General features: G+C 35.9%; 1 protein-coding gene across 2 annotated transcripts; it reads left to right on the top strand.

Moving 5' to 3' along the window:
* Positions 1–2,683: 2,683 nt before the first annotated feature.
* Positions 2,684–22,945, top strand: LOC145621477 (phosphatidylinositol 4-kinase alpha 1-like). Of its 2 annotated transcripts, none has more exons than XM_081676212.1 (26): positions 2,684–3,998; positions 4,605–4,946; positions 5,020–5,181; positions 7,587–7,757; positions 7,859–8,017; positions 8,098–8,225; positions 8,488–8,794; positions 10,404–10,572; positions 11,050–11,267; positions 11,581–11,739; positions 11,854–12,036; positions 13,407–13,934; positions 14,030–14,389; positions 14,698–14,912; positions 15,578–15,758; positions 15,880–16,016; positions 16,134–16,284; positions 17,550–17,816; positions 18,963–19,040; positions 19,158–19,205; positions 20,163–20,335; positions 20,415–20,610; positions 21,210–21,350; positions 21,596–21,804; positions 22,218–22,379; positions 22,457–22,945. In XM_081676212.1, the coding sequence occupies exons 1-26, from the start codon at positions 3,015–3,017 to the stop codon at positions 22,713–22,715; spliced, it is 6,087 nt and encodes a 2,028-aa protein (XP_081532338.1). In that variant the 5' UTR covers positions 2,684–3,014; the 3' UTR covers positions 22,716–22,945. The 2 variants fall into 2 exon arrangements, with proteins under 2 accessions (XP_081532338.1, XP_081532337.1); XM_081676211.1 differs by having other exon boundaries at positions 15,578–15,761.
* Positions 22,946–24,863: the final 1,918 nt, after the last annotated feature.

Raw genomic sequence — 24,863 nt, 5'->3', positions numbered from 1 at the left:
CCCCCTAAAAGAGCACAACGTGCTCGTCGTAACCCTAACCCTCAACAACCCCGACCTGAAAAACAAAGGGTTGTCAAGAGCGAGATAATTGAACCCCCGTACCGTTGGTCAAGAGACCGTCGTGTCACAGTTCATACATTACAACATTTGTTATCACGTGACATCAAAAACATCTCCGGTGAAGTGCAATGCAAAAAATGTAATGCAAGTTTTGAAGTAGAATATGATCTCAATGAAAAGTTCCAAGAGGTTTCCAATATTGTAATGGAACAACAAGACGAGTGGCACGACCGTGCACCTGTCCAATGGACGGATCACTGGAAAAATTACCCGACCTGCCAACATTGTGGAGCAAAAGAAAGTTGCAAGCCTGTATTATCCGAGAAAAAGAGATCTATAAATTGGTTGTTTTTGTTCCTTAGTCAGACTATAGGGTGTTGTTCTTTGGAGCAACTTAAGTATTTTTGCAAGCATACTGGTATTCATCGAACCGGGGCAAAAAATCGGGTTTTGTGTTATGCATATGTTGCATTGTGCAAACAACTTGACCCGAATGGCCAGTTTGATGTTCAAAGCATTTAATTAATGTATGCAATGCTTCATCAGTTTTTCGTTTGATGAACATTGTGAATTTGCTTTTGTTTTTTTTTACGGATGCTTTGATTAGTACTTGTTCTAGGTTTGTTTCTAATAATGGTAGTTTTTCTGTCCAAAAAAAAATAAATAAAATAGTGGTAGTTTAAATTGGTCCTAGCTTTCGTATTGATTTGCATTGTACTTACTACTATAATATAGTATTAATTTGTTCTTTCAAAAAAAAAAAAAAAAAGTATTAATCTGTATATATATTATGGTTAAGGTTAAAGATTGTAATACAATAAGTTGCAGTGATATTGATCCTAATTGCAAGGACTCAACATATAAATTCCTTTATCACATCACTTATGATCGGATATATAGACTTTTTATGTCAAAATTATAATATACTATTAAATACTTCGTAAATGATAAACTTTTTATCTTTGAAATTTTGTTTATTAGTTAGTCCAATGCTACTAACATAATATGAATTATGATAATTTTTCATTGTTATAATTTTTTTATTCGTCCAAAATATATTTTTTAAACATAATATTATCATTAATAAATATATAGTCATACGACTCAAATTCTACACTAATTCGTATTCGTATTAATATTAATTTATCATAATCAAATTATTTTGCAAATTTATCAGAATCAAAATTAGACTATTAGAATAAAAAATTAGACTAGTTTTCTTCCTAACATTGATGACATGTATTAACGACGAAAATTACTGAGCTTTGTTTGTGAACCCTCATTCCACTCTCTTGTAATATAATTCAACCCTAATTACATGTAATATAATTCAACCCTAAGTACATTTTTTTTTATCTCACCCTATTAATCCAATTAACTAACCCTAGCGTTAAATTTTAAGTATATTAATTGCATCCATTCCCACACAAACTACGGCTCTATTCACTTGACTTTAAAAAATCAGCAAAATTAAATGAATGAAAACATATGGTTACCTGGCTATTGAAGGAGAATTAATTGCTATCAAAATGGCATTAGAAGAAGTGGGCAGGAATCAATGGGATAATTGCATTATTTCCACGTATTGTAAATGGGCAGTAGAGTTGTAAAAGGAGGATTCTGTTCCATCGTTTAACAACCTCAATCAAAACTTGCAGGGAACTCCTGGAGCATCAGTCAGGTACAACCATTAGATTTGAAGAAAGGAGTGGAAATAAGAATGAACAGGTGCCGTGTCTATTTTAAATTTTGTTGGAACTTCAATTAAAAGTTGATCCCACAACTCCATTAAAAGGTTTAAAACCACTCATAAATGTGGTGGAGCTCTAAGTTGGGTGGCCGGTGGGAGTTGCCACCCAAGATAAATAAAAACTCATTACATAACTAATATATTCTTAATACTCGCATCAAAGTACAAGATTGCGGAGGCCGAGACAAAAGATTGAAGGGGGATTAATTAAGGGGAGGGGTAAAGTATTAGGGGAGGGAGGGAAAGAAAAGTGGTCCATGTAAAGGAGAGAGAAAGTGAGGGAGAGAATCTTTTTTAGTGGGGATTAGGAGTAGTAATGTTGTGAGTTATAAAATAAGTAAGGGTAAAATTGTCAATTTATAAGAAAAAACCTACCATAAACGGAAAGAAAGTAAGTTGTTGCGAGTAATGTGAACCTTCCAAAAAAGGAATTTGTTGCGAGTAATAAGAAGCGGAGGTAATATAAAGAGCCAGGTTATAAGACAACAACATTTGGAGGTAAAATTATTGATTTAGAGTTTTATTTTCGATAAAATACCAATATTTCATATGTGCAAATTGCAGTATAAATTTATTAAAAAAAAAATAAATTAGATTATAACACTCAATAATTATCTTTTAAATTTATTTTTTATATATCATAATATTTGTATTAAAGAGTTTTATTTTATTACCTTCTTTCAATTCCCATTTATACTCGTTATACATATACCACGTTCTCAATCCGTTACTAACTTTACAAAAAAAACTTAAACTAGCCGTATGAATTATCAAACAATATGATGTAGATGAGATTTAATCTCGATTTGTATTTCATACTCTTATAATTATCCCACTTTCTTACAACGTGTCATATACAAATTAAGGAAGTAATCCAAGTCGTTAACTCATATCATATCGTGCTTTCATTTTAACAACACTTTCTCCCTCCTCCCTTCTTTCTCTCTCCTCCATTTTTTCCCTCCTCCCCAAAAACCAAAACCATAAAACAATGGCAGAAAACTGCCATACCTTAACGCCATGAAAATGACCTCACCTTCTTCAATTCTCTCATCAATCTCTTCTCCCTAAACCCTAGCTCATTCCTCCGCATTTTCCCCCAATTTCATTCATGCGATCCAATTCCTTTGATCTTTGCTATCAACCCTAACAATTTTCCCCCAATTTTGCACCAATTTCTAGGTTAATCTTTGCAGAATCTTCAATGGAAGCATTAACCGAGCTTTGCGACTTGATTGCGAAGAATCCGGAGCAATTTAAGGAGAAACTTGGTTGGATTTGTGGTCGTTGTCCTTCATATGAGTCTCCGTCGTCTGGATCGCCGAGAATTTCTCGATCTCAGCTCAATGCTGTTCTTGCCGTCGCTAGGTTTCTCTCGCAGTGCCCTAATCTTCCCGATAATCGTCCTCGAGATGTTGTTGTTGAGTTTCTTCGATCAATTTCATCGTCATTTCGGCTGTCTTTTTGGCCTCAGTCATTTGGTAATGATTCAATTTCTTCGTTTTACTCCGATTTCTTTCGTTACGTTGTTAATGCCGCTGAATTGTCGGAGGAGTTCTCTGATGAGGTTGCCGGATTCTTAGGAGAGATTGTTATTTCTGCTTTTAATAATGCTTATAGCAATGATGGTAGTAATTCCGATGATTCGAAGATTTGTAAGGCGTTTTTAACGTCGTTGTCAGAGAATTGTCCGCCTGTTTCGAGGCCGGATGCAGAGAAATTGATCAATTTGTTAATAGAACATGTGCCTGCTGTTGTTTATCCTAGCTCTCCTAGGGATGTTAATGTTGCATCAGGAACTTCGTCGTTTCAGAGTTCTCCGGCGAGTTTGAATTATTTTCACCCTCATGATAGCCCGAGTCCTATGAATGATCATGGACACCTCTCTATGTCGTCTGGTGGTGGTTCACGGGTTGTGGTTGATGATGCTGTGAGCACAGCTTCGTCTCGTGTGTCTGAGATGAATGGGGTGAGCAGCATTGCCTCGAATATGGATGGTGAAGTTCTTGTTCGAAGGCAGGTGGCCAATTTTGAAGAAGAATCTGTAGAGAGCTTAGAGAAGCAGGAGATTTTGTTTAAATTGGTTGGTTTTATCTTGGATAATAAAGTTGAGGTTGATCATAGGCTTTTAGAGCAAGTGCGGTTAGTGGCAAAGAGGCAACTTCAGTCATCGTCCGCCTTTTTAAAGGTATGGTTTGCACTGAAATAATCTCTAAATCGATGCTTTGTTGCTAAATGCTAGAGTTCAAAGATATTTTATGTATCTTGTTAGGAATGAGTGATAAGTGTAGATGTTGAAGTTAATAAGTTGGTTATCGAGTATTTATGATATATTATCTTATTTCAAGGGCAATGAAAGATTTTCAATTTTCTAATTCATGAACGAAGAAAAAGGGATTGAATAAAATGTTTTGTTGCATTAATATGAACCTTTTCAACTCATGGACGGCTCAGCAAACGTACACACTTACTATGAAATGAGACCTTCTTCTTTGACACCCCCCAACCCCCAACACCCCCCCCCCCCCTCTCACTTGAGTTGGTCGATGTACAAATCTTTTTAAGCTGTTGCAAAGAATACCATAACAATCTTACATCTTGCAACTCTTTATTGAAGTATTTAATTTGGCATTTTTTGGTGTCTTAAAATAAGTACGTTTGTGTTAATTGGCCAAGTAAAAGGTTATGAACCATCCTTACCTGTCCTAGGTGTGATACTCATTGGAATTGTTGGGTTACTGTTGATGTTTGGTGTAATGTTGTGTTAACTGGATTGTTTTTACCTTATTGGCAGTTAAGGAAGAGGGATTGGACAGAAAATGGTCAAACTTTGAAAGCTCGAATAAATGCCAAATTATCTGCTTATCGAGCTGCAGCTAGATTGAAAATAAAATGTCTCACTTCGCTTGATTGTGATGTGAAATCGACAAAGAGGTTGTTGCTTGAGACCCTTGCATTGATGATAGATGGTGCAGAAGCCTGTCTACTTTCTGTTTGGAGGAAGCTCAGACTTTGTGAAGATCATTTCAGCTATTTGCTCTCTGGAGTTTCTCAGATAGCAACAGCTCGTGGTGGACAACTGCTGCGAGTTTTGTTGATTCGTCTTAAACCTTTGGTGCTTACTGCTTGTGCACAGGTAACTCAAATTTCATCAGCTAAATTTAAATCTTTTTCACTGTAGTTTGTAGTGATGTTTATATTCTGGACAGGCAGACACCTGGGGCAGTAGTCAGGGAGCTATGTTCGAGAGTGTCCTCAGAACATGCTGTGAGATTGTTGAATTTGGCTGGAGTAAGGACCGAGCTCCTGTTGACACTTTCATCTTGGGCCTAGCTACCAGTATCCGTGGGAGAAATGACTATGATGAAGAGGTTAGTTGTACTGCATATTTTGCGGCTTTTGCTTTAGGTGACAAGGGCATAGTTATTTTCTTGCATGACCTAATTTGTTTACTTGCATCCAAATGCAGATGCATGTGAAATGTACTGCGGTACTGCCATTCAGGCTATTTATTTAGGATCTTTACTAGCTGATTTTTAATATTTGTGCCATCATTTTGTTTTTGCTTTTATGACTATGCTGGTTAATGTTAAGCTAACCAATTTCTAATGTAGCAACATAAATGTTGCAGCTTTTTAATGAATTTTGACTTTGAAATTGAACAAATATTATACTTCTTGGATGTTTGTTTATGCTATTCTATACCCCCTTTAAAACTAAGAAAGAGGTAACAGAAAGAATTTCACATCCCTTTTCTTAATTTTAAAGGGACCTTCATTTATCCCTTCCCATGGCCTAGCACGAAAAAAGTATGGCACAAGCACGATGTAGGCCCGACATGGTGCGTTATTGTGCATGTGGGCCGTGGGCCGCCTTTATTTGGGAGAAAGCACGATAAGGCACGGCACGATTGGGCCTGGCACGACAAAGCATGCTAAAATCAATGCAATTTTGCTTAGGCACATAAGCCCAGCTCGACCCGGCACGATGGCACATGGGCCTGGCCGTGCACGGGCCAACCTTTTGAAAACTTCGGCCCGACCGGCACGAAACTCGTGGGCCAAGCCGTTGGCCGGGCCTTACTAACTCCAAAGCACGTGGGTCTGGCATGAGGCACAACCCGGCACGATCCAGAGTCATCTTAACTTCCACTTATATATTATAGAATAGAAGACCTAGTTATTGGAGTACTGTTATGGTGATTAAAAATAGAATGCTCTTGTTACACGTATGTTGCCTTATAAAACTTTAATTTGAGGTTTATGTTTGTTGTAAGAATGGACAAACATTCTATTTTGACAAAAGAATATCCACCTTGTCTTTTGCTTTCTTGGGCATTCAACCAAAATGATGTCTAAGAGGGTTAAAATATGATCACTGATTTTATCAATCCCTTGTGATTACAACAGGCATGTGAGATAACAAAGATATGTTTAATTTGTTACAGTCGGACTTAAGGAAACGATTGGTGATCTTTGGTTATGCTGTCGAAGGTCTCCCATCAATATTTGTGATTGTCTTCTTAAGGGCAGTGCTATGATGGCTTGTCGAAGTGAGGAAAAAGATCACTTTGTCCAAGATTGCCTGTGTAGACTGAATCGTGAATCAGAAAGAGGAAAAGAGGGATTAACCTACATCAGTAGTGGGTGGTTGTTTGTGTATGTAGCTTGAATAGGGGTTTGCTTCCTGTAGAAATGTATTTAGGGCTTTGGCTAGTAATATGTGCTAGATTTCAAGTGAAGGATCCATGTTGGCAGACTTTGATACCAGTACCTGAAAGGTTAATGTTTTTTTGTTTCAAGAGAAATGCATCAGAATGTTAAATGATTATTATAAACTTTTGATCTATTAGCTTCCTTTTCCTCTTCTTGGCAACTGATTCCTCCCTCAATAGAATAATAATTTTCTTTACACCTACCAACAAGAAGGCGTATATGTTACAGACGGTAAATTAATACTCTACGGTAGATGTCTAAGAAATGCTACTCATTTGGTCACTTCCCTTTATTAATGTTGCTACTCAGTTTCCTGTTCATGTCCATATAGGTAATATAGCAAATTTTTGGGGTGAACAAACGATCTTATGATTTAATTTCTGTCTCCGAAAGCTATCAACACTTTCTGTTTTTTCTTTTTCTTAAAGTTCTTAACCCTTCACTTTATTCCAGTTTTGAAAAGTTTCTTTACTATGTTACATTGTTACCCCTCTTTCACCACAAAATTTTAACCTTTTTCTTACACCTACCCTTCTATTTACACTTCTTACATTATCCGCCTTTTTCTTACACTCACTCTCTACATCAACACTCTTTCTTTAGTAACCATATTTTTTGTGCAAATAGTAAATGTTAAGATCTATTAGAAATGGCGATAGTATATCTTATGGCTGCTGAGGGGTGGTGATGAAGGGGAGTGGGACCAACATTATTGTTTGCTCAGTAGATAGAGGCTGTGTCTTATCTTTGATGAACCTGTTTTTTTTACCTCTTACCAATGTATCATGAATATTCTGAAAGTAATACTGACAAAAGATGATGGTCATTTGTGCTATAAATTCACCGTGACTTGTGTATCTTCCTGTGTGGAAAGAGTATAAGACTACTTGCATATGTTGTTGAAGAGCTGTTAGAATCTCTCAATTTTTATTTGTTTAAATTCATGGTGCTTTGTTGTTTTTATGCAGCTACTTTTTATGGTTTCATTTACTATGCTCTTAGTACTGTAACTCCTTTATCCATGTATCTATTCTAGCTTATATAATTTGACTTGTATTCAGGGCACGAAAGAAAATGCTGCTGTTCCAACAATTCAGCTGAATGTTATCCGATTGCTGGCTGACTTAAATGTTTATGTCAAAAAGCCAGAAATAGTTGACATGATATTGCCTTTACTAGTTGAAAGCTTGGAGGAGGGTGAAGCTTCAACTCCTGGCTTATTGCGGCTCCGTGTACGTCAACTAATATTTTGTCTCAGTTAACCTGATGTTAAATTGCATGGATATGTTTCTAATCGTCAATATTAATTGCTTATGACTTGTTATTGCTGCAGCTTCTTGATGCTGCTGCTCGATTAGCCAGCTTAGGCTTTGAGAAATCCTACCGAGAAACTGTTGTTTTGATGACAAGAAGTTATCTGGGTAAATTGTCAAATGTAGGATCTGCTGATAGCAAAACAATGGCACAGGAGGCTACGACAGAGCGTGTTGAGGTATGTTTATAGATGTAATATTTCTAAAGTTTGTCTGCTGAATTGTTTAGGTTTTGGCTTGCTCACTGGTTTTCTATTAGACTCTTCCTGCAGCGTTTCTATTAATTGCACAAGGTCTTACAGAAATTAAATTGCGGTCTGACTATCGTCACCGTCTGCTCTCATTATGCTCAGATGTAGGTTTGGCTGCAGAATCTAAAGGTGGAAGGTAATGTTTTATTTATTTATTTTTTTTTTCTTAATTTAAAACCAGTATTGAGTATAGTATCTTTAAATCCTTTTGGTATACTATCCCCTAAAATTAATTTTAGGTTCTTAATGGTGGACTAGAACAAGTTGAATGAAGGAGTGAAAGTGAACGTTGAGAACAGAATGTGTTAGATGATAGTAGACATTTGCCTTTGGCTGGGACTATGTGTGTATGTTTATAAATATATGTTTTAAAAGGCTGCAATCATAACTGTTTCCAGGAGCGGAGCTGACTTTCTGGGACCTCTAATGCCTGCTGTTGCAGAAATATGTTTGGATTTTGACCCAATTGCCATTATTGAGCCTTCACTTTTGAAATTGTTTCGCAACTTGTGGTTCTACATTGCTCTGTTTGGACTGGCACCTCCCATTCAAAGAAATCAGGTTCCTTCAAAGCCTGTCTCTACTGGACTGAGTGGTGTTGGAAGCATGAGTACTATACAACTTCAAGCTGTCGATGGACCGTACTTGTGGAATAGTCAATGGGCATCAGCTATACAGCAAATTGCTCAAGCTACTCCGCCGCTTGTAAGTTGATTACAAACTAGGAGTTTGCATATATGCTTTATTTTTTAATAAATATTTTCCCTTCGTTCTACTGGGGCTTTGTGCGTTGTGTAAGTCTTCTGGTGTATTTTGGTAGACTTTTAAATTTACGCCTTTAGCAAGGGAAGATACCTATTTAGTTGCTATGGACTCTGAAGGATGAGTCTGAGTGTGGAGTGTTTGAGGTTTGATTTTGTGCGACAATAGCATTCTTTGTTATATCGGGTTTTGAAAAACGTATGTTATTTTTAGTTTGCTGTTATGAGTATCACCTCCTTTGTACTGATGTGCAATAGTTATAACCAGTTCTGGGTTTCCCATAGGCAGGGTTTGAGGAGTTCCATATTCATGCAACCTACCCTAGCTAACATAAATTGCTACAAAATGGTTTCATGATGAGCAGACAAAACATTTTCTCCAGTTTTGAATGTATATTTGCTTTTTATTTTGTGGTTTGTTTGGGGGTTTTTTTTTATTTTTGAAAAAAAAAAAAAAAAAACAATGGACTTTGGAGTTGTATGTTTTTTTATAGATAATCATTTGTCTTGAGTTGTGGCTTGGTTTCTCTTCTTTTCCATTGACTTCTTATTTTTATTAATCACCTTTATGTTAGACTATGAGGGAAGGTCATGATGTCTTGCTTTATGTTCGGTCCAAATATTTAAGTAGTATACTATGTTGGGTTGAATATATTAGTATGAGGACAAATGGAAGGAGTCTTGTTTATTTATTTTTATATTATTTATTTTTATTGGCATAGCGAAAATAATTCAGGAAAAGATGGGGTGGGGGACTGGGGAGTTGCCTTTTCCTTCCTGATCTGCATTGATAGGATTTTGTTGATGAAAAGGAGAACTTGATCTCCTTTACTTCCATGCTACCCAAGCTAAATATCATTCAAACAAAGGGAAATCTATCGAGGTTCTTTGCACCTCCCTTCCCCCCACTGCGGGAACCAAAGCGTTCTAAGAAGTTTGTGGTGGACATCTTCTTCTTCTTCTTCTTTTTTTTTTTTTTAATTATTTTTTTTTTTTATTTTTTTTTTTGGGACATCTGAAAAATGCTTCTTGAACTGTCTAACTGTTGACTTTTCAACGATAAATGTGTTGAAAGTTTGGAATTCTGTCATCTTCTTACACTGTGAGGTGGAGTAATAAACAATATTAGGACGCATGTGGAGAGTCCTAAGTCTTTCTTTGAATCTTGGAGTTGCTGCAGGTTTCATTTATCAGATTTGGAGGGTCCAAGGTGAAGAAGATTTCATTGTAGAATGTTTCAATGGCAATATGTGGTGTCTGTAGTTAGAAGGGAAGCCTTACAGTGGAGCAGAATTAGTTACGTAGTATTATCTATTAAGTGTCTTTATAGCTTAGGTGGCTGGGGCTTTTAACAGTTGCTCAGCTGTGGAGATGCAAAGCAAGTGGGTCAATTTGTTAATGTGTTTGGTGATATGAGAATGCCTGTCTTTTTTATGTTATGCTCTCTCTTTGTTGCTGATATATACTTTTTTCATCTAGAAATTATTAGTTTTTATTTTTATCAACATAAGCTAAATAAAATTAAATGTTTATGTTTTATGTCTTTAATTCAGGTTGTAAGTTCTGTCAAGTGGCTCGAAGATGAATTTGAACTTAATGCTCTTCACAATCCTGGTAGCCGTCATGGAAGTGGTAATGAAAAGGCTGCTGTGACCCAAAGAAATGCTCTTTCTGCTGCATTAGGGGGACGAGTTGATGCTGGAGCAATGAGTACAATTTCAGGTTCAGTAATACTACTTCATATTTATTTAGTGAATGACAATTGACAAATTGACAATTCTCAAACATCAAGATCAGATAGTTTCCTGTAATCACATTGAATCATTTCTCCTTCAGAAGTCTGAGTACCTCCCCTCCCTTTTTATTATAGTAACGGAGGCAATGATGGAGTGATGGTTCATGGAATTGCCAAACATTCTTATTTTCTGATCACTAATTACAGAACTTTTTGGCTCTAAAACTTTTTGAAAAGACCTTGCTAATATAATAAGTGGTCTGTCTACTACTCTACTTATGTTGCTTGGTAGCCCTCATCTCCCTGTATCTTTTCCCATGAGTCTTCTTCTGTGACAATGTGACAATATGAGGTCTTAATGAAGTTTTCTTTTCTTTATTTATATTTTTATTTTATTTTTTATTTTTTTAATTTTTAATTTTTTAATTTTTTTATTTTTTTTTTTACTATTAAATTGCTTTCAGGAGTGAAAGCTACGTATTTGCTTGCTGTGGCATTCTTAGAGATCATACGCTTCAGCAGCAATGGAGGTATTCTTAACGGTGATTCTGAGTTAACGGCTTCTAGAAGCGCCTTCAGTTGTGTGTTTGAATATTTGAAAACACCAAATCTTGCACCTGCTGTTTTTCAGTGTTTGACCGCTACTGTCCACAAGGCATTTGAAACAGCTGTATCATGGCTGGTAATCTTCTTTAATGATTCTCTATAATATTTCATTTTCCATTTTCTTATTGATTCTCTTTGTTATTCCACTGTCAACGTATCTCTGTTGTTGTTGTTCTTATATTTTTGTAAAAAATCTTCCTAGAGTCTGGATTGTAGAATTGGGTAAGATTGATATGTTTTGGACAGTTACTTTATATATCTATACTTCTTAGTCAATTTATTATTATTTGGATTAAGAAGGGAGAGTGGAGTAAAATTGAGAAAGAGGTAATCAGGGATCTTTTCCTGCTTAAACATTCAAGTCTAATTGTCTAAATCTTATATTTTAGGAGGACCGAATATCTGATTTTGGTGATAAAGCTGATATTAGAGACTCAACTCTCTCAGTGCATGCTTCTTTTCTTATTAAAGCCATGTCCCAGAGGGAAGAGCATGTCAGGGATATATCTGTTAACCTGCTGGTTCAACTTAGAGACAGGTTTCCACAGGTAATTTATTTACTCTTATACATTAGTTAACCTTGTACAATGGAGGTGATTTTTTTTTTTTTTTTTTTTTTTTTTACTCTTTCTCAGTGAAATTTGATAGTAATAACTTTGCAGATCCTTTGGAATTCATCATGTATGGATTGGCTACTGTACTCTGTCAATATTGACACGTCTTCTTCACTAGTCAATGATCCTGCCTGTACTGCTGCGATCCGATCATTGTTTCAGAGGGTAGTAAGAGAATGGATTATTATATCACTTTCCTATGCTCCATGTACTGCCCAGGGTCTTCTTCAGGTTGGATGTCCTCTTTGTTCTTCTAATATTTTTATTAATGTAGTAAATTTCAACACTGTTCACAGCCTAATCTTTGGGTCATTATCTGGTGATTTCCCTTTTTACTTTTTTTTTTTAGGAATTTTAGACCTCCTTTATTTCCAGAAAACTGGTGCTTTTGCTTTAGCTTTTCAGTCATGTCTAATTATGTAAAGGGAAGAAAAGAAGACAGTCTCATATATTATGAAACCTTATTTCAACCTCCGAAGTCCAATCCTTGACAAAAAGGGTGGGTGAGTGGGGGTTCGAGGTTTGTTTTTTCTTCTAATTTATTGGGAGTGAAGTTGGAATTCGAGCTAACTTGGGCAAAAGTTTTAATTTGTACTCCCTCCGTCCCAGAATATCTGGGCGTTGGACTTTTTTCACTATTCATACATAATAAAACATAATTTATCATAAAATATGCTGTCAGATAGGTGTTAATATAAAGTTTTATAAAACAATGTTTAAAATAATTTTCATTAATATTTAATTTTATAAAAATAAAGTGAAAGTAGTGCATTTGCATGTGTGCAATGTTGACAGTGTCAGATTTTCTGGGATGGATGGAGTATAAATTAGGGATCACATTACAACAAAGAAAGGAATAATAATATAGAAAGTCCGACTTGACATTTGGTTTGGTCCATCACTAAAAGCCGAAGCAATTCCCTCTAAAATTAGTGCCCCTTTTAACTTTGTCAAAAATGGGCTACATATTGTTTTTAATTTTTAATTTTTTTTCCAGCTAATAAACTTATGAAGTTCTGCTGGTTTCCTGGACATCTAATTTCCACCTATCCTCCACCCTTACAAAGGGAAAATTTATGCCAGCCCTAAGAGAGAAATAGGCAAACTATGGATTGGGTTTTGATGTTGTAAGACATCGTTGGACTGTCTTGCCATTTGAAACTCAACCTTGGGTACAATCAATTACTGTATATTTTTTCAATACCTTTTTCCTTCTCATGAGGCTTTGGCTTTGTGTGGGAAGGTGACCCTACAGTTGCGACAATGCTCTTACAATATAAAAGAACTGTTGTGGTGACATTGCTAGAGATAAATATCTTAATTAATCTAAAAATTATGCTCTTCTTGTCCTTGTAGCTTAAACCTTTTGTATATCTTTGCACAGGCAATGAGGCAAACATATGCATTATTGAATTGGTTAATCCTTTTTTAGTTTTTCTGAATGTTCTAAGCCCGTCGTATCTTTTAGCGCTGTGTTATTTTTCTGCTGTAGGTCAAGAGGGATTCAAGTCTCTATAATGCATCTTTGCTGATTCTTCTGTATTTGCTGAAAGGTCTTAATTCCAGATAACCTTTTGTTAAATTATTCCATAAATTTACAGGAAAAGCTTTGCAAACCAAATTCAGCTGAGAGAGCACAGCCTACTACGGATGTTGTTTCCTTATTAACCGAGATACGCATAGGCACTGGTAAAAACAACTGTTGGACTGGCGCAAGAACTGCAAATATTCCAGCAGTCATGGCTGCTGCAGCTGCAGCTTCTGGGGAAAATTTCATCTTGACAGAAGCCATTAGCCTGGAGGTGCTTAGTACTGGGGTTACCAGTGCTGCTGTGAAGTCCAAATTTGCTGGAGAAATTGCTGGAATGAGAAGACTATATAATAGCATTGGTGGATTTCAATCCGGTGCACAAACAGGCTTTGGTATAGGTTTTGGACTTCAAAGGTTGCGATCCAGTGTTTCTTCTCAGCCATCAGCTGAGAATGATTCATTCAATGAAATCCTGCTCCAAAAGTTTGTGCATCTGCTTCAGCAATTTGTCAACATTGCAGAGAAAGGTGGAACAGTGGAGAAAACAGCATTTCGTGAAGCATGTTCACAAGCAACTGCTTTGCTCCTCTCAAATTTGGTATGCTTGATACATTCATCATTTTGAGATGTTTACTGATTCTTTATGTGCTTAAGTAGTCCTCATTCTTCGTATATTGTGGGTCATCTCTTCAGGGTTCTGATTCAAAAACTAGTGCAGAGTACTTCTCGCAACTATTACGACTTCTATGCTGGTGTCCAGCCTACATTTGTACCCCTGATGCTATGGAAACTGCAGTTTTTGTGTGGACATGGTTGGTTTCAGCTGCGCCGCAATTAGGCTGTTTAGTCCTCGCAGAACTTGTGGATGCATGGTTATGGACAATTGATACAAAAAGAGGCCTTTTTGCATCTGATGCCAAGTGTTCTGGGCCGTCTGCTAGATTGCGACCTCACCTTTCTGCAGGAGAGCCAGAAGCTGCTCCTGAAAAAGATCCTGTGGAACAAATAATGGCTCATAGACTATGGCTTGGATTTTTAATTGATCGATTTGAGGTTGGAGTTTTTGCTTGACTTTGAAGTTTTTTTTTTTCCCTTTTTTTTGGGCATTTTAAAACTGCTTTATAGCTTTTTCCTGCACAAAGCATATACTGTTTGTGCCTTGCAGTGTAACAATCGTTGCACACATTGGTACTGTATTATTTTTTGTTGTGGTCAACCTTTGGAAACCTAGTGTTTTCTCCTGCGTATTACTTAGCAATGTCATTAAGTAGAAGATTCTGCAGCTTGGTCTGTACTGCCTGTATCAGTTTGATAAAGTTGGATACTCACAAATTTTCTTTGATACTTTATGAATCATGTAGGTAGTTCGACATAATAGTGTCGAACAGATGCTTCTCTTTGGTAGGATGTTTCAAGGAACTACCAAACTTCCCTGGAGGTTTTCACGGCATCCTGTTGCTATGGGTACATTTTTCACTCTAATGCTTCTTGGGCTAAAGTATTGTTCTTGCCAATCACAAGGTAATTTGCAGAACTTCAGAACAGGCCTTCAGCTGCTGGAAGATCGGATATATAGGTGATTTCCTTTCAGTGAATTTTCTCTTATGGTATTACTGAAGACAATTGTCTAAATTCCAGTTCATGTATTTGCCTATTTGGCTGTTTGAAAAGAAACCCCCGGTGTAGTTTTTTTGTACAAAGCAATCTTACTTCATACTTTTGGTCTTGTTGGCCCAAGCTTTAATTTTTTCTTTAATATTGTTTCTAAGGCCTAGAATTTCCAAAGGATCTTCATTTAGTCATGTGTTTTTACTGATTCTTGCACATCCCTGATATTTTTGAAACTATGCCTTAGTTGCTACACATAATGCCTGAAGTCATCAGATTTCTAGTGGAATAATTCTTGAAAGAAAAATGAAATGTCATGATGTGCCCAAAACTTCAGATGTAATTTAGTCATTAATCATCATTTCGTTTCTACGGTTATCAAGTCTTAAATGCATTACAAAAAGGGTAAAAATATGTTGGGGGGCTTTTTTCTTAAATGTCTAATATTGATGGTTGTTTGGTACAAATGTTTGGAGTGCTTTTATTGGAAGAATGTAGGTCAGGGTATTTGCAGGTGTATTTCGTCATTGAGTATCATTATTGCTTCTATATACGAGATTTCAATTTGCTTACAATAAGCTTTCTTCATTTGCAACAGAAATCATTCTTATACTTGAGAACATTTATGTGCAGGGCTTGTTTGGGCTGGTTTTCTTATGAGCCAGAATGGTACGACACGAAAAGTAAAAATTTTGCTCAAAGTGAGGCACAATCTGTTACTTCATTCGCCCAATTTCTTATGAATGAACGAATGGATAGTGTTCCATCAGATCCAAAAGGACAGGCACGTGAAAATGGGGGCTCTTTGGGTGAGGTGGTATGATTGCTGTTCTTAGCATATATTTCACTGAAAAGCTACTTATATGTTCTATGTAATATACATCATTGTGTATTCCATGTAATTTGAAATCTCATTTATTTTTTATTCCTTGCAGAGGGATCATTTTCATCCTGTTTGGGGTAGCCTGGAAAACTACGTTGTTGGGAGAGAAAAACGGAAGCATTTACTTCTGATGTTGTGCCAGCATGAAGCTGACAGACTTGAAGTTTGGGCGCAACCCACTAATTCAAAGTATTGTTTTTTTCTTAAGTTGTTCCATTTTGTTTGTAAGTTGCTTACTACGTTGATAGTTGAAGATCTGTTATTGCTTTCTGAATGGTTTTCTGTTGGTTTCATATGCATTTTTAGGGATTACACAACCCGGCCTAAAATTAGCTCCGAAAAATGGGTTGAGTATGCCCGGACTGCATTTTCAGTGGATCCTCGAATTGCTTTGTCACTAGCGTCACGGTTCCCTGCAAATCTCTCTTTGAAAGCTGAGATAAGTCAGCTGGTTCAGGTGTGTTCTTGTTTATTTAGTCATGTTTATTGCTCTGGATTTGAACTAGATTTTGAACCTTTGTCTTGCTAGTTGAGCGACATCTATATTTGGGTTACAGCATGGTCTAAGCATATTGAATGGTGGCTGCTTGATTGCTTTAGAAAGTGTTGATATAGCTGTATTGGCGGTTTCTGTGTAATGTACTTCCTCTGTTTTTTTTAATTGCACCATTTATGTGGGGCGCGGGATTTAAGAATAAGGGTAAAAGATGGACTATGTCAAAAATGCCCATGTGAAAAAAGACAATTGAGAGAGAGAAAAAGTGGGGTAATATTGGTTGTTATCACGTGTGAAAAAGGGTAGGTAAGGAATTTTGTGTGTGAATGCAATCAAAAAGTGGAAAAACATACCATATAGCCATATAGGGAAATGGTGCAATTAATATGCAACTTCCTGAAAAGGAATATGGTGCTATACTGCTATAAAAAAAACAGAGGAAGTAAAAGTTTTTGGTTCATGCGGCTTGACATTGGCATCTGTCCTATCAGTTGGTTTGGCCTTTATTGGCCTGTAACATATGCTTTACAATCTATTACAATTCAGTGACAAGCTAAATGCCAAATGGGCAAATGGTGTTATGGTATGGAAATTGTGTCACATATTGGCTGACTACAAAAATTATTGGTCTTCCAAGTTTGAAGCATATCTACGCTTCTAGTTCTATTTTACAAACACACATTATTTCAATGTTATATCTTCAATGAGATTATACATTAAGTTCTAGATTTTGCCAAAAACAGGATCCCCATCATGGGCTGTGTTTTTGGTTTTGTTTTGATAAGATGAGGTAAGTGAGGTCCTGTTTGGCACGCAATGGAATTGCTAAGGGAACTTTGATGTCTATGCACTGTATGGTAAAATTATAACCATGGGCTCTATGGTCTTGAGCTTTTGAGTCAATGATCGTGGTTTAAATTCTTTTACTGTATCAAAAAAAATGTTTGAACATGCTGAAATGGTATCATTTCAATTTTTCATCCCATATTTATTTGCACGATTTCCAATTTTGAATAGCATTTCCTCTGTTTCAAAAAAAAAAAAAACACTAAATTGTCACATTTTGACTAAAAATGTGAGCTTTTTGGATAAAGAGTTGCAATTTTTTTATGAAATTGAGGAAGTAGTAGGTTTTTTTTTTTGTTTTTTTTTTCTCCGTCTCTTTGTTTCTTTTTATGAGCTTTTTTGAGCTTGTTATTCATTGATTGTTGTGTATTCTGTTTCAGGCACATATATTGGAGCTCCGATGTATACCTGAAGCACTTTCATATTTTGTCACCCCAAAGGCAGTTGATGACAATTCGATGTTGCTACAACAATTGCCTCATTGGGCTGCTTGCTCAGTAACAAAAGCTCTCGACTTCCTAACCCCTGCATATAAGGGTCATCCACGTGTGATGGCCTATGTGCTGAGGGTTTTAGAATCTTATCCTCCTCAATGTGTGACATTTTTCATGCCTCAGCTAGTGCAGTCTCTCCGTTATGATGAGGGGGTGAGTTTTCTGTTCACCTTTATGCTGTCATACCCTCTATGTAAAATTGATCACTACCCATGTAAATGTGGCCTTTTATATCCAGTGCTCAACTATAATGTAGTTGTAAGTTCTACGGGACTTGGATTATTTGCTGCTGTGGGCCGTGTGAGCTTTGGTCTTAAGACATATTAAAGCGTCTGATGTCAGCGAAGAATCATATCTACACAAAGCCACTTCATGGACTATTGTTTAAATGAGCTATAACAAAAACAATAACAAAATCATAGCCTTATTTCCAAAACGATGGGTTTTGCTGCATAGATCTACAAATAATCATTCAGGATTATCCTCAAAGATCCTTGTTCTCCATTCAGTTTTGTGTAGTGCTACATTCTCCTGCTAACCTACTTTCATTGTCATTTTTAATTGATTGGATAGAGGAAGCTAAGAGTAAATATTGCATTACTGGTGTAGTATTTAGTCCACCTACATGCCTTCTTTTCTTTATAGACTGTAGAGCATAACTCGTAAGAGCAACTCCAATGGTTGTAGGTAGAATTTGCTTGCAATATTAAATAATTCTAATCTACTAGCTTGACCATTGGAGCTAAAAAATGCAATTAGCTTGGCCAAGCCTTTGCCAAGCTAATTGCTTGGGAAAAAAAAAAACTTGCCATTATTTTTTTAAATAAAATAAATAAAATGAAATATAAAAACTTAATTAAGGAGGTGGGGTTTATTTATGTACTAAGCTAATAGCTAGCCATTAAAGATCAAAGTAGCTAAAATGATAATTAGCTTATATCCTTATGTGGCATGGCAAGCTTATTGTCCAATTAGCTTGCCATTGGAATTGCTCTAATGTTTAAACTGGATTCATTTTTTTTTTTTTTTTCCTGGAATTTATAGCTAAACATTTGATTAAATTACAGCTTTGAACGATAATACCTTTCCAGACTCTTTGTGTTTTCGTTTTGTGTTGCATCTCTTTGGCTAATTGTGTGGCAAAGTTTTTCTGTTGGGTTTGATTTTGTTGTACCTTCTGTATTCTGTAATTCAGCCCTAAGTTTCCTGTGGTGAAATTGCTTGGTTATTCCTTTTATTCATTTGCTTAATATGTGTCTTTATTTATTTTATTAACTATTAAAAAATTATGCCTTGTAGAGGTTAGTTGAAGGATACTTGCTCAGAGCTGCTCAACGAAGTGATATTTTTGCTCACATCCTCATATGGCATTTACAGGTACTGGAAGTTGGAATATATGTGCCTGCAATAAACTTTGTACTTATTCTCTCCTATTATGAACACTAACTGTGTTTATGATGTTATGTTAACTAACTGAAGTATGCAATAATGTAGGGTGAGACGTGTGAACCAGAAGGGGGTAAAGAGGCTGACAGTCAGAAGGTTTTCCTGCTTCCTTCACCTTCTTTTTCCCATCATTTTATGATTTATAATCTTATGTATAGGCCTTTATACGGAGTATGTGTTAGTGTGTTTCTTACTGTATACTTACATTGGATAGGGCTTTTATCTCATCCCCTTTCCAATTACCTTAGTACTTTCTCAGCACCAACCACCAAGTATCAAGTGTTAGGTGTGTTGCCCTTTGACTATAGCTTTCTAGATTGCTTGATGCCCAAATTTTCTCTTAAGGTTTAGGCCTTGTTTAGTTCACCTTTAAAAGTAATTATTTACTTCGTATTATTCAGTATAAATAAGTTTGAATCAGAAAAATAAGTTTAATCATTATATGTAAGGTTTAGTCAGTTAAATTCAGTCTTAATTTGTAATCATTAGTTACATTAGGTGTAGAGAGAGGTAGAGAGGTTACATTAGTTGTATCATATTGGTTTTTACGGACTCCTAGTTAATTTTTGGAGTTGAGAGAGGTAGAGAGAAATAGATAAATGGGGCTTGGTGATACGAGAGAGATTGAGAGAATTAATTAGTTAATAAGGAAAGTGATGCATCTAAATTGAAACTTTCTTATTTATCAAGTGATGCTTCTAAAAAGAAATGAAGTATGTATATTGATTACTTATTTTTATTGGCTATGATGCTTCTTCATTGAGTGGAAAAATGTGTCATTGCTTAGGTATTCAACTCTTTGCCGTTTCTCTTTTTGATGCATTGTGTTTCACCATGTAGATACAATCTGTCTTGCTTATTTCTATCATTTGAACATGTCTCAACTGTTTTATTTCTTCTTCTTAATTGGAAAATCCTGTTCCCGTCATTGATTTTACAGCTCTCCTTTAATCATTCATTTTTTATTCGTAAGCATAGACATCTGATTAATTGGAGTTTAATTTTCTGATGGTTGCTAAGTTCAAGCTGACACATTTCTTGTCCTGTCGGCAGAATAGTGCATTTCTGGCCCTACTGCCACAAGTCAGGGAGAGAATTGTTGATAGTTTCAGCCCAAAAGCCCTAGATATTTTTAAGAGAGAATTTGATTTCTTTGATAAAGTCACATCTATATCTGGTAAACTCTTTCCACTTCCAAAGGAGGAGCGTCGTGCTGGTATACGAAGGTACTTGTGCATTGGCATTGATTAATTTGTGTTGAAAATTGTTGTCTGTTTTTATAACTGTTCTGTATTCTTGTAACAGGGAACTAGAATTAATTGAGATGCAGGGAGATGACCTCTACCTGCCTACTGCTCCCAACAAGCTTGTTAGGGGCATTCAGGTTGACAGTGGTATACCTTTGCAGTCAGCAGCAAAGGTGCCTATCATGATCACATTTAATGTGGTAGATAGAGAAGGGAGTCCAAATGACGTGAAGCCTCAAGCTTGTATTTTTAAGGTATGCTACCATTTTGTGGTTATCTTGGCTATTGGTTGGGTCCTGTTACCTATTCTTTCCTATATACGGGTTTAATTAGTCATCTAGATGAGTCTGAGTACTTCCTGTCATTAGAAGATGGAACGTGTGGATTTTTGAAATGAGCTGTGTCATTATTGGTATAAGTGCTTGTCACAAGAGCATTTGAGATCTTTTGGTTATTATGCATCAAGAAGTTGAGCCTGCCAAAAAAATAAGAATCATTCGTGTTTTCCAAAGGATCGTGGAAATATCATGGTTGCTGAATACAGAATATATTTAGATGCACTGTGCAGAAAATTTACAGTTTCCACCTGGTCTGATGATCTGAATTAGTAAATATAAATTTTCCCAGTAAAATAGTTCAAACGTTCATTTGCTAGTTTACATTTTTAGTTGTAAAACATCAAAATTTACTACTACTGATTTTTTTTTTTTTTGCAGTAAATAATCAGATTGTTAATGTGCCCAGACATTTGCTATTCAGTCATTCTTGATTATGATTGCTGTAGCTATTTTGCTCTTCCTGTATGTAGATTGAACGTTTGTGATAAATTTGTAAAATGGGCATTTTGTTTTAGGTTGGGGATGATTGCCGGCAAGATGTTCTTGCTTTACAAGTGATTGCTCTTCTTAAAGACATTTTCCAGGCTGCTGGACTGAATCTTTATCTTTTCCCCTATGGAGTTCTCCCAACTGGTCCTGAGAGAGGAATAATAGAGGTAAACTTGTCAGCACTGGTGCTTTACATTACTATATGGATTCCCATATAGTAGGTGGCATTTATTTTGATGCAAAAATATTGCTGTTCAATGTTGGCTCAAGTATCTTTTATTTTAATTTGTATAGATTTGACTGGTATAGATTTGCTCTTTCAATACATAGTTTTATACTTTGCTAGGACTTTCTTGAGCTATTCTATCAATTTGCTTGTTAAAACTATAATTGCAATTCGCAATCCTCGCAGGTTGTGCCTAATACGCGGAGTAGAAGCCAGATGGGTGAAATTAATGATGGTGGTTTGTATGAGATATTTCAGCAAGATTATGGGCCAGTTGGATCTCCCAGCTTTGAGGCTGCTCGGGAGAACTTCCTTGTTAGCAGTGCTGGTTATGCTGTAGCCAGTCTTCTACTTCAACCCAAAGATAGGCATAATGGAAACCTACTTTTTGACAGGTGTGTTCACTAGGCTTGATTAATAGTAGTTGTTTTTACTGCTTCCTCATTTACTGTTTATTGTTTGACTGTGGCCTTTTGGTTCCATTTAAGGTAATTCTCTTAAACTTATTGCCTTGTTGGCGTGAGCTGGGGGAAAGTATTTTACTTCTCAGATATTTGGACATCTTAAATGTTATGGAGTAAATTATGTTTTGAGAACTGAGAACTAGTCCGAACTCTCATACTCTTTCAAATAGGGTATATTCATTATGGAAAATGATATTGGTTGCTGTTGAGATTAGTTGAATTTTATCTTGCAAGTTTTCTACAAAATCATGCTACTACTGTGATGACTAGTTTTGCTCGGATATATGCGTATTATGTACCATAAGTAGCAATATTAATGCTAATTTCTGATTTTGCTGTCACAGTGCTGGAAGGCTTGTTCACATTGATTTTGGTTTCATCCTTGAAACGTCTCCTGGAGGGAACATGCGCTTTGAGAGTGCTCATTTTAAGCTTAGTCATGAGATGACTCAATTGCTTGATCCTTCAGGGACTATGAGAAGTGAAACTTGGCATACTTTTGTAGGGTAAGTAAACAGACAATCTTCCTAGTTAATTAATTTATCATCTGAACATTACTAACCTTGCATTGTTTTTGTTACAGATTGTGTGTTAAGGGCTATCTTGCTGCTCGTCGCCATATGGATGGGATTATAAGCACTGTAGCTATGATGGCAGACAGTGGATTACCTTGCTTCAGCAGGGGTGAGCCCATTGGAAATCTACGGAAAAGATTTCATCCTGAGATGAGTGAACGTGAAGCAGCGAATTTCATGATCCGTGTATGTACCGATGCGTATAACAAGTGGACAACTGCAGGCTATGATCTGATACAATATTTGCAGCAGGGTATAGAAAAGTAGTACTCCCACTGTATATTAAAGGTAAAAGGTGTATATTATTTATTTGAGGCATTGTCACCTAATGTGGCATATCTGCAATTTTTTTTCGAGGTATTGTAATGTGAGAATAGGGGTTTGTTTAATTAGCAAATATAGAAGTTTTTAGTGTGAGGTTCGGTTCGGTTCCTGTGGATGTATGTAAAGGAATAGCATAATTTTGCAAATATCAATGAAAATGCCCATTATTTTGTGTAACATGACTTTCCTATTTTCTTCACATCAAATAATTTGTCACATGAGCTGTGTGATTTTGGCTCCTTACAAGTTTGTTTATTTTGCCTTCCCGTTTTTTTTTTTTTTTTTTTTTTTTTTTTTTTTTTTTTTTTTTTTTTTTGAGCACATTTATGATCCTCAACTTAGTAATTGACGTCGTTTGTAAAGGAATGTGTTTCAGTCACATTAGCAGAATTGTTACAGTGATGCACTTCATATTATTGCCTATAACCACATTGACATAGCGCCATATGCACCCCTAGAGAGTACTCATTAGCCACACCGCCCGCACCACTCCAATTCTCTGCATTCTTATAGCTTCTCCGCCGTTTTATCTATACATATATGCTTACGTACTTGATAATGGTCATGTCAAAGGTAAGCCCCATTGCCCCAATTTCTGGCTCACACTACGCCGTCGGTTTGTGTTTATCCGCATTCAACCAAAAACAGAAGGATCCCCGTTACCACAGTAACACAAATAAAGGTGTGAGGCCCTCATCATTTGCACCACAAAATAAACCTAAATCATTAAATCCTTAACTTCGCATTCAAAGAACACAACTATAACCACATAACATGCGTTAGAAAATGACTACTAAAAATACACATAATTTTCACACTTTATCTTTATGAACTTGTCCATTTTCTCTTGTTCTTCACTCGTGGCAAGACTTCTGTAAGTTATTTGTCATCAAAATAATAACTTTTTTAAAAGCCCAAATAATTTGGGATGTCCTTACTCTCTTCAACTTTGGCCTGCCATATCTTTCCCTAATTAGTGGTGGGCTCATAATATCGGGATAGTGAAGTGAAGTGTGTTGGTTGATAGTGATTGAAAATGTAGTACTACCTTTGATTAACGTTACGTGAATTACTTGGTGATAAAACTTTAAAATCTCGATTGAAAATTACTCCCAAAGCATGCGAATGTGATCTCTTATGTACATGTGGTGTAACGGTAACCTTGCTATTATTTTCATGTGTTCCTTATTTCATGGAGCTTTTTGATCCCACCACTATTGTTGGTTTGAATTGAATTTTATATGAAGAGGAATGAAAGGAATTGCTGTTTTTGATTTGTTTTATTTTGTAAACATTAGGTGTGTAAACATTAGGTTGGATGTGGAATCATGTAAAACTCATGGTATATCCGGATGTATCTAAAAGAAAACAAGTCAGATGATGTACAAAGAATATATTGGACGCCACATGAAAATTCTCAAACTATCTTGGTGAACAATTGCGACAAGTTACTTAAAAAGTAGAAGTGCAAATAATGTTTGGTGTTAAGGACTTAGACTGCAATGTATTCTAATATTTCGTCATAATGGTCAGCAATAATTTCCACATGAATAGGGCAGCAAACAATATGAGTCAATTTAAGGTTGATAGTTTGAGGATTTAATTAAGCTATCTCGAGCCTTTAAAATTTTGTGCTCATTTGCATTTTGAGAATAAATTAGAGCTTTGATCGAACTTTAATTTGTCAGGGATTATCTAAATAAACGAGTCTTGATTTGCTTAAAATTAATGACGAAATCTTTATGCTTATACATAACGAAATAATTTGTACACTTCACAAACATGTATGAGTATAGGATGAACAACAATATGTACTAAATAATTTTTAATTTGGTAGAAGTTTGTTCGAGTTTAAAAGAGCTTCGATTAAGTCATGACTAGACATGAACAAGCTCGTATAAACAAAATTAAACGAGTTTTTCACGAACATTATTGAGTCGAACGTAATTATGATGTACGAACTTTGCTATTTTACTTAACATACTTAAAATTGTTGTTTTAGCTTGCTTATGCACTTAAAAAACGAGTTTTGACCAAATTTGTTCACTAGTAATTTGTGAACATATCATTTCTTTTACATCCCTACATAAG

The sequence above is a fragment of the Chenopodium album genome, chromosome 27 (assembly GCF_948465745.1).
Source record: "Chenopodium album chromosome 27, dcCheAlbu1.1, whole genome shotgun sequence".
NCBI lineage: Eukaryota > Viridiplantae > Streptophyta > Magnoliopsida > Caryophyllales > Amaranthaceae > Chenopodium > Chenopodium album.
This window is presented reverse-complemented; position numbering and strand designations above follow the sequence as displayed.

Bases quoted from the DNA above. Each gene is read 5' to 3' on its own strand.
- LOC145621477 (XM_081676211.1), top strand. From the start codon at position 3,015: ATGGAAGCATTAACCGAGCTTTGCGACTTGATTGCGAAGAATCCGGAG. The intron at 8,795-10,403 runs GTAAGTTGATTA...TCTTTAATTCAG, and splicing joins CTCAAGCTACTCCGCCGCTT to GTTGTAAGTTCTGTCAAGTG. The intron at 17,817-18,962 runs GTGAGTTTTCTG...TATGCCTTGTAG, and splicing joins CTCTCCGTTATGATGAGGGG to AGGTTAGTTGAAGGATACTT.